Source organism: Xenopus laevis, chromosome 4S (genome assembly GCF_017654675.1).
Source record: "Xenopus laevis strain J_2021 chromosome 4S, Xenopus_laevis_v10.1, whole genome shotgun sequence".
In the NCBI taxonomy this organism is placed as follows: domain Eukaryota; kingdom Metazoa; phylum Chordata; class Amphibia; order Anura; family Pipidae; genus Xenopus; species Xenopus laevis.
Window position 1 is genome coordinate 65,041,030 of NC_054378.1, and position 9,549 is coordinate 65,050,578.

At 41.4% G+C, this 9,549-nt stretch overlaps 1 protein-coding gene across 2 annotated transcripts in view; it reads right to left on the minus strand.

Moving 5' to 3' along the window:
• ak4.S (adenylate kinase 4 S homeolog) overlaps nucleotides 1–9,348 on the minus strand; it is a 28,533-nt gene extending 19,185 nt beyond the window's left edge. The window contains exons 1-2 of one of the 2 annotated variants that reach the window (XM_018260758.2): nucleotides 9,131–9,348; nucleotides 8,116–8,302 (exon numbers count right to left, since the gene is read on the minus strand). In XM_018260758.2, coding sequence (XP_018116247.1) covers nucleotides 8,116–8,260 — 145 coding nt within the window. In that variant the 5' untranslated portion in view covers nucleotides 8,261–8,302; nucleotides 9,131–9,348. Of the gene's footprint in view, nucleotides 1–2,453; nucleotides 3,489–8,115; nucleotides 8,303–9,130 lie in introns of those variants that run through there. The other variant, XM_018260759.2, reaches the window with a different exon arrangement.
• Nucleotides 9,349–9,549: the final 201 nt, after the last annotated feature.

Sequence of the window (9,549 nt, forward strand, 5' to 3'; positions counted from 1 at the left end):
CACTTTCCATTCAGCACTTCCTAGATGTCATCTGCTCTCTCCACATTCCCCCAGCTCTTTTAACAATTTAATTGTGTAACCAGTGCATGGGGATGGGCATTGGGTCCCTGTCCCCTGGTGTACAAACAAGATTCTGAGATGATACAAGACTTGTCTTAATAACAGTGTCCACAAAATGGCTCCTTCCTGGTTACTATAATTATGAGTTCCCAGACTGATGGAAACAATATTCAGATAATTTATACAGTCCAATTAAAGTTCATTTTGCTTGACTAACATGATAAAATAGGATTTGGAATAATTTTGTTTGAGTGACGGTTCCCCTTTAAGGGCTACTGTTTTCCCCGGGATGAACCCTGTTTGGTCAGGGCTCACCAGCATAGTTATGACCTTGCTTAGGCGTGTGGCCAGAATTTTTGCCAAGATCATGACATCCGCCGTGAGGAGAGAAATAGGTCTATACGACTCATAGAGAAGTGAGTCCTTACCAGCTTTGCCAATAGGGCAATTACAGCCTCATACATTGACCCTGGCAGGGAGCCCTTTTCAAGAGCCGCTCTGTATGTCCGAAGTAGATAGGGGGCTAGTGTATTGACATGCCTCTTGTATAGCTCGATTGGGAGCCCATCTGCCCCGGGGGCCTTGCCACTTGGGATTGCTTCTATGGCCTGAATTATTTCTTCTTCAGTAAGGCTGCTATCCATAAAGTCTTTATACTGCAGGGCTAGTTTGGGCAGGTCTAACTCCCCCAGTAATCCCTCTATCGACGAGAAGGTTCGTGTCAGTTTGGTTAGTGGTTAGTGTAAAACTGTACCAGCAACCACCGGACCTCCTTCGGATCACTCACTGTGTTGCCGTCTGAGTTTTTTTAGTGCCACTATTGTCGGGGGTGTAGTTTGTTGCTTAGCTAGGGGAGCCAGCATTCTACCTGCCTTTTCCCCCTGCTCGTACACATGGGTTTTTGTAAATAATAAATTCACCTGTGCTTTGTGATTCATATACTGGGAGTACTCTGCCTCCTTGGACTGCCTTCCTTTGTAGGGAATTGCACGGCCTGTTGCTCTGACTCCTGCACCGCCCCCTCCAATCCTAACTGTTGCCGGAGTGCCTGCTTTTTATATGCCACTATTTCGGTACCCAACTGCCTTGAAAGCATCCCATACAATCAGTGTATCTGCCGTATTTTCATTATTATAAAAAAACTCACTAATAGTGGCGTCTATGGTATCCTTGTTGTCAAGTATATTCAGCCAGACTGGATTTAGGGACCACCTCGTTGTCTGCACCACATTATTTAGACGTAAAATTAGCTCTAGCTGTGCGTGATCCTGATATCCCCCTGGGCAAATACTGTACACTGGCAATTAATGGTAAGGTGGGGGTGGTCAGCTATGGCATAATCTATTCTAGACAACAAAGTGTGAGACTTTGAGTAGCAGGAGTACTGTTTTGCTGAAGGGTGCTAGTACCTCCATACCTCAACAAGGCCTATTCCTTCTAGCACTTGTTGTAAATCGTTCGGTCTGGGCCTGTTAGGATGTCCAGGCCTATACAGCTTGTCAAGCGATGCATCTAATAAGGCGTTGAAGTCCCCCATTGCAATCATTTTCGAGTGTGGGTACTGGGCGAGGAATTGTGCAAGGTGCATTAGTATCTCACTGTCATAGGGAGGAGGGATATAGATATTCGCCAGGATAAACTCTACATTAGTTAAGTGGCAATGAACAAACACATATCTCCCCTTGGCATCGGCCTTATACAGTCTAATGTAAAGGGTACTGACTTGTGACTTAGCACAGATACACCGGAGGAGTGGTTGGAGTGAGTAGAGTGGTAAGCCCACCCCACCCATGGTTTTTTAAGGGACAAGATTTTACTGCCCGTTAGATGGGTCTCCTGAAGAAAGGCTATCTGCACCTTTTTCTGCTTCAGGTGGTCCAGAACTAACCTCCTCTTGATGGGACAGTTAAGGCCTGTTACATTCCAGCTTATCACCCTGACAGCCATAACCATTTGTCCCTTTCATGTCTCTAGTTCGTACAACAAAGACAGAAAATATGGACCCAGTTCTTGAGCTTTAACAGTAAAGATACATCAATGACATAACAGAACATTCTCTAACTAACATTCCCTCCCTTTCTACCCCATCCCCAACTGGGGGCAGAACGCATCCCCAAATTAAACTAAGTGGGTGTGTCAATTTAACTTGGTCCAGTCACGGACCGTGAACAATTAAGTTGTGATAAGCGGGGTCAGCTTCACTCCCCTCCCAGGCCTTGGGTGCGTTAACGTAGGCCGCCATAATCAGTATCATGAATAATCAGTCTGGGTCTTAGGGATATGCACCTGAGTCCGCCGCCAAATAAAGGGCCTTCCTCAGACCGGGCTCCCCCCTATAATATATACTGACAAAGGTGGGGCGCAATAAGCCCACTGGGTATTGAGACACTTGCCTGCTCCTGATGTTTCCCTGCTCTGCCTTTACTGTCCCAATGCAGGAACATTCTGCTGCTAGCTTCTTGCGGGGAGGTAAAAAATTGAGCGGTGCCATTAATTGTAATCCGGAGACGTGCTGGGTATAACATCGTGTAGAGTGGATTCGCCGCTCTAAGCCGTTTCTTGACCCCGCAGAACTTGGCCCTCTGCCTCTGGATCTCCGCCGACTAATCTGCATAGATGGACAATGATGCCGCTTGATATTGTAGTGCTCACTTGGTCCGAGCCATCGTAAGGACCGCATCACGATCCCGTGCATTGAGGAGTCGGGCAATAAGCGGTCTGGGCAGGGATCCTGTGTGCCCGTTCCACTGTGAACGCTTGGGAGAAGTTAGTGCGCCCAAAGATTTCTGACAGCCATGCCTCAACAAAGAACTCCGGCTTGTCCCCTTCCACTTTCTCCGAGAACCCCACCAGACGTATATTATTCCACCGAAGACGGTTCTCGAGATCGTCCGTCTTCGCCGCGGTTACCTCCGCCTGGTGCTGCAGCTCCCGAAGCCTTTCTGGTATGGGGCCACAGGCGTCCTCCAAGTCGCTCACCCGCTGCTCAACCGCGGAGGTACTTTCCCTTAGTTTTTGGAAGTCCTGCTTAATAATGGAGAGGTCCAATTTGATCTCGTCTGTTTTTGAGCTAATAAGAGTGATGCAGGTTTCCTTGGAGGCCCTGATCTCATTCAGAATCTTGTTTAACGTGGGTTCCGGAGCCAGATCTGGAGGAACTGGCGATAAGGGAGCACTTGCAGGGGTATCGGCGCCATCTTGCTGTTCTTAGCGGGCATATCTCTCCAGCCTGCCAGCAGCCAGGGTAGCCCTCTTTTGAGCCCGATTCTGCCTCATAAGTAGCCTCTGGGGAAGTGGGTGCCAAAGTTGGTCCTCTAAGGCCGTGATTGCTTAAAAGGTTTAGCATTTTTACAGGATTAATAAGGCCCTTGGAGAAGAGCTCGCAAATGTGCATCTGCTCCCATGTAGCTTTAGGCCACGCCCCGCACAGACATATATTATTAATGGTAAGTGCATTTATTTAAGAGTGTGCTCTTACTGGTAATGTAAATCTGTGTTCTATTTACAGTGCTATTATGCTCCTCTGTTGGTGGGTAATACAGCATAAATCACTGAGGCAGGAAAAGATGCCAAGGTCCTTCTGTACAGGTAACAGATGGTGCTCCATGCATAGGTGTTGATTGGAGCATATAGCTCTTTGGGCATCCTGTTCTAAATCTGGATCTATATATTCATCCATACATCCATATATATCCATGTGAGCATTAAGCTCTTTTTATCTTTGAAAAGTAATGGACCAGCATACCTAGTATCACCTATCAACACATCAATGAAATATTTGAATGAAAATCAAAGTAACAATTGCTGATTCTTGTTGCCAATTTACTGATATTTTTATCAACATTTGGTGCAGAATCAATAGCACAGTGCAATAGTTTGCAACACTTTTCAACACGAATATAACCAGATGTGTTGACAGAATGACTGCGCTGAAGACGGCATCAGGAATGCTTGTCATTATTTACTACAAAAAAAGGCATGCCAGGTTTAACATGTTCATTCAGTAGCTGGATTATAAGCAATTACTATAAATTGTAATGGACTCAGCAAGCCTACTCCTGGAGAAGTGAAGCTCATTCAAGCAGGGGCATAAGGACACAATAACACATAGCTGCAAACCTGCTACTACTGAATCACAAACTCTATTTAACCCTAAACCCTTATTTTGTTTTTACATTTCTACTCAGTTGAGGAACATTAATGTTGAGACCCCTTTCCTGATTGCTTATTATTCTAAAAGGTATTTTTAAAAGTTATACTCATGCAGCAGATTAACAGGGTACATGGTTTTTGATACCCCCTTGATCAGTGTAATGCATTTTTTGAACATCTCCATCAATTCAAGTTTAATGCTAAAGGAACAGTTTTTCTAAAGTGTCCCTAAATGATCTCCCTGTACAGTGGTGTAAGAAGATTAAAAGGGTTGAGTGACACATTTGATCCTAACCCCTTTCTTGTGACACCCTGTCTCCCATACCCCTAATCAGCACCAGCTGCTTAATTCTGCCCCCCTAACTACCCATATACTGTATATACCTCTGCATTTTCAATTGAGTGTATGGATGCTACATTTTAATACACAAATGTCAAAACAATTGAAACAAACAAATTAGGATAGAAAAAAAACCAATAACCCCAGCTGCTGAATTTTGTAGCAGGTAATCCATAATTAAGATTTTCTGCTCCAGGCATTCAGAAGATGAAGACCCAATCTGTCATGCAATTCTTTTTTAAACAGATTTTTAAAGTCACTATTTTGTATGTGAACAGACCTAAGGAAAAACAAGTGATTACAATGACAATTCTTCAAATCCCCGAACACAAACAAACCATTGATTTACAGCAATTCAATCCTCTTACTCTTTCATCTGTTTCAACAAGTTAACTCCTTCATGCAATAGAATCCAGGGATCTACTGCAAAATTCTGTTAGGTTACGTTTTTAAGCATATTTATTGGTCATATTTTGTAGAAAGCAACATAATGTGATTTTGCCAAACCAGATCCCACATACAGATTTCTCTAAAACTGCTGCCATGTAGCACTACGGTCCAAGGTTTGATTTCAAACAGGGGCATAACCCTGTTTGGATGTGCTTAAAAGCATTTCCTCTCTCAATCCAAACACATATAGACAGGATAATTGTTCTCAAATAAATTAGTTTTAAACTCTGCAGAGGCTTAGACTAAAAACAAGTGAAAAATATCTGTCAAGCAATTTTGCAATTTCATAAAATGATAACAATAAAGACAGCATCAAACACTTTGTTATGCCTACAGTTAGTCCTATAGCTAACACATTAATCTGATTATTTTAATTCGAATAAAGAAGTGTTTTAAAGCTGTTCAATAGGATCAGTGAAGCTCCCACTGACTTCTATAGCACCTCGATAACTTTTACTTGCAAAGTTTTTTCTTAGAGGTTTTCATGGTTTCTGCACTTAATAAATCTCGAATTTGCAGAGCTTTTTAGAAAAATATGAAATTGCAAATTTTTTCAGAATCATGGGGAAAAAAATTAATTGTTAGTAAATAGGCCCCTAAAGGTTTTTGTGTTTTTCATTTAATAAATTTAGCACTTTTAGATTTTTTTTTAGAAAACAACAAATTTTTCGAGATTTGTGGAAAAAAATCACTATTCGATTAGTAAATGGGCCCCATAGGGAATGTTCCCAATTCCAAACTTTGTTACTCTCAGGATTGAAACATAACATAACATTTGCCTAGACATTTTTTATTTTACTTGAAACACTCAGAATTAAGCAAAAATAAAATCCTTTTACTTTCTCAAATGTTTTTAATGCAAGTTATAGCACAAAATGAAGATTTAAAGGAGACATATTGGATATGTAAAAAACTAATTTGTAGGCAATAATGAATGATATATGGTGCTGGTTTTACTTGGGGCTTATTAATATTATCTTCAAAAACACCCCTTTATTGGAGCTCCCTATATATCTGTAATGGTCCCTGTCTGTGTTTCAAATGAAGGGTGGGTGTGTCCTAACAGTCCCTGCCAAGAGCACATTGGGGGGGGGGGTAGCCAATCGCAGCCCTGCAGTCACAAAGAAAAGACAGGCTTCAGTTCCCTATCAAGTCAGCCTAGCTGCTGATTGGTTCCTATCCTATAGTGCAAGAGAATTCAGCAGGCAGGAAGTGAAACAGATGGGCAGAACTACTTGGGTTTTGGGTGAATTTTTTTTTACCATTTCTAAGCAACTTTTTAATTGATCTTCATTATTTTATTTTTTTATTGTTTTTAATTATTTGCCGTCTTTTTCTGACTCTTTTAGCTTTCAAATGGGGGTCACTGACCCCTTCTAAAAAACAAATGCTTTGTAAGGCTACAAATTTATTGCAATTGTGAGTATATGTTACTCATATTTCTATTCAGACCATCCTCTAATTACATTCTAGTCTCTTATTCAAATCAGTGCATGGCTGCTAGGGTTATTGGACCGTAGCAACCAGATTGCTGAAAGTGGGAAGCTTCTGAATGAAAAGCTACTGTAAATTGTCTCAGAATATCACTCTCTCATATTGTCTCAGAACATCATACTAAAAGTAAATTCAAAGGTGAACAACCACTTTAAAGGAGAACTAAACCCACTTTAGGCAAAATTTCCCCCTGGCCAGCCTCCCTGCCTCCACCTGCACAGTGCTACAGCATATTATGTGTCCCCTCTAGGAATACTGACCAACACCTGCAGAATAGCAGAGCTCACGAACGCCATCTTCATCGCTTCGGTATTCTTTGTGAAATGAGTGGTGTATCGGCACATTCGCAGTTGGAGCTTTGTTACAACTGCGCATGTGCCAAAAGAGATGGAAATTGCTGAAGGGTAAGAAAGAAGACCCGAAGATTACCGAAGCCCCGGAAGATATCGCCAGTGAGCTCTGCTGTGCTCTTCTGCACATGTGGGTCAGTATTCCTAGAGGGGACACATAATCTGCTGTAACACTGTGCAGGGGGGAGCCAGGGAGGGGGACCAGTGGGTACTTTTGCCTAAAGGGGGTTTAGTTCTCCTTTAAAGCCTTTTGCGACCCTTATTTAGGGGTTTGTGATTGTACAGTATATCACATATTATGTATATACCGGTCCGAGGTGTAAGGTAAGTATATATAATCACTTGGGGTGCCTAACTTTTGTCACCCCCAATTAAATATGCCTTTCCTTCTTTTTTTAAGCAAGGACTAATTGTTTAAAGTTATACATAGTATAAAATAAATCCACTAAATTTATTTATACCTATCAATAAGTAGTCAAGAAGTCTCACATTCATTGTTAAGAACATACCCTTTCATGATGCCAAACCATAGGCATATATCTATTTTACTTAAAAAACTCAAGTTTAGTCCAAACATTCCACTATGCATGCTTTAATGCAAGCTTCTTGCTAAAGTTAAAGATTTGTGCAAGGTCTAACTATCTTAAGCTGCAAAATAACACCAAGGTGGATAACACCAGTCCATTTCTAGCTGCAGGTTTCCTTTGCTTTATCCTATAGGGTTCAGAAAACAAAGAATAAATAACCTTTGCAGGATTTATTTCTGTTCATTTTTTATCTGGGAGGAGAACATTATTATATTTTTATATCTGATTAGCCCAACCTGCAATAATCCATCTGCAGTTATAAATGGCTACCCCAAGGTTCTCTCAAAAACTAAAAGTAGTAATTCAGTCCATATATACATAGTAATTCAGTAATTTATGCCGGGGGCAGAAGCAATGATTTACTTTAAGAAAACAATGGTGCTGGTCCTTACCAAACATACACACACTCAAGGTACCTGAATCGTTTCAAAAAGACCTCAAACTAGGACAAAGAGTAACTGTAAGTGTGAAAGAGTAATCATGTTCTACATGTAAGCTGAAACGTACACAAGCCAGATATGAAAATGGAAACCTGATTCAAAGGGAAGGGGGTGGCTAAGCATCTGTAAACTTACATCCTCTTTATCTGGGGATATTGCCTGACTACACACAAAAACTCTGACAAGTATCAGAAGGCTGTAAAAGGGCAGACAATCAATCAGCCTCATAAACCTTATCTTACCAGTACTCGCTCTGATATTTTGCCTGAGGAAGTCCCCGCTGGAAAGGTGCTGAAGCCCAAAGTTCTTTGCTATTCGCTGGCACACTGTCCCTTTTCCAGATCCCGGTGGCCCAAGAATGACAGCTCTCAAAAGTTTGGACGCCATCTGGGTGTATTCAAGGCTCAGGAATCCAACTTTTGAACAGATCTGAAAAGTAACCAATAGGAAGTAACTTTAGGTTACAGCCTCTCACTAAGTTCCAGCCCATCCTTAGATGCCAGACAAAAACTTAATGAGATTAACTCACTCACCTCTGATTTGGGTCCTTAAATAGTCTATCTTGCAATTCCCAAATACCAGAAAACAGGGTTTTTGCAGAATAGTAGAAACTGTGCAGCTTTCTGTGGTTATTACTTGAATAAAACACTAAAGTCAGTGTTTACAGTTACAGTGGCAAAGGCTGGTAATGCTTTGCAGTATAAATCTAAAATGGAATAACCACCCTCTGGAGATTAAGTATAAAACATTACTTCAGGTACAGGATGGGCAGAATAAATTATTCATGTTTTTCTTAAATCCTCGACTCCTCTGTTGTACAGCATTTGCTTGATACTTTATGTGGGGCTACTCCTGCCCTAAAATGTAGTACATTTAAATGATACCACTTCTGTAAAACCTACCTGATTTGTGTTTCAATGATGTACAATGTTAATATATAATTTAAATTACATTATACATGAATGACTGTTGCGCCGAGTACTATTCCGTTTACTCTAATCCTAATGGTATCAGAGGATTAAGTCCTCTTCTCTACCTGAGGAAAGAGTTAGAGTACATTATATAGCACAAATAGACTTGACCATGTAAACTGCTCCAGTTATTAAAAATGTCCATTGTATGCAAGTTATTTTATTCACATTGTAAAAGAACATCCTAATGCCCTATACTTCTCTTACTGTTAGTGATATGAAGGTCCAGTGCAGTACAATTAGAGCTTAGCCATAAATCCACCACTTGAAAAGTAAAATGCCTTACCTTCTTCTGCTTCACAAAATTTCTGCAATATGGCGTTTAAAAGAAAAAAAAAGAAGAAAGAAATTATTCCATGTTCCTTCCTTGCAGCCTAGACGAGACTGTGGAGTCTTTACAAAGGGCTGCGCCTTTAAGGAGTGTAAAGTGTCTGTTGCACAGAAGGAAAGGGGGGGGGCACGCGATTCAATGCTCAACAGAGGCAGCTCCCTCACACATCAGCAGGGAAGAATGCTATATTATGCTAAGTACTAGCCGCCCAGCAGCAAGGCACACTGGGAAATGAAGTTCCCTATGCGATATTTTATCAGGCTGGAGGAACAGGGAGGAACTACATCTTCCAGGAGCCACGTGTGATACTTCCATGAACAGCTGTTTGGTGGTGTGAATAGGGTTGCCACCTTTTTTGGAAAAAAATACCGGCC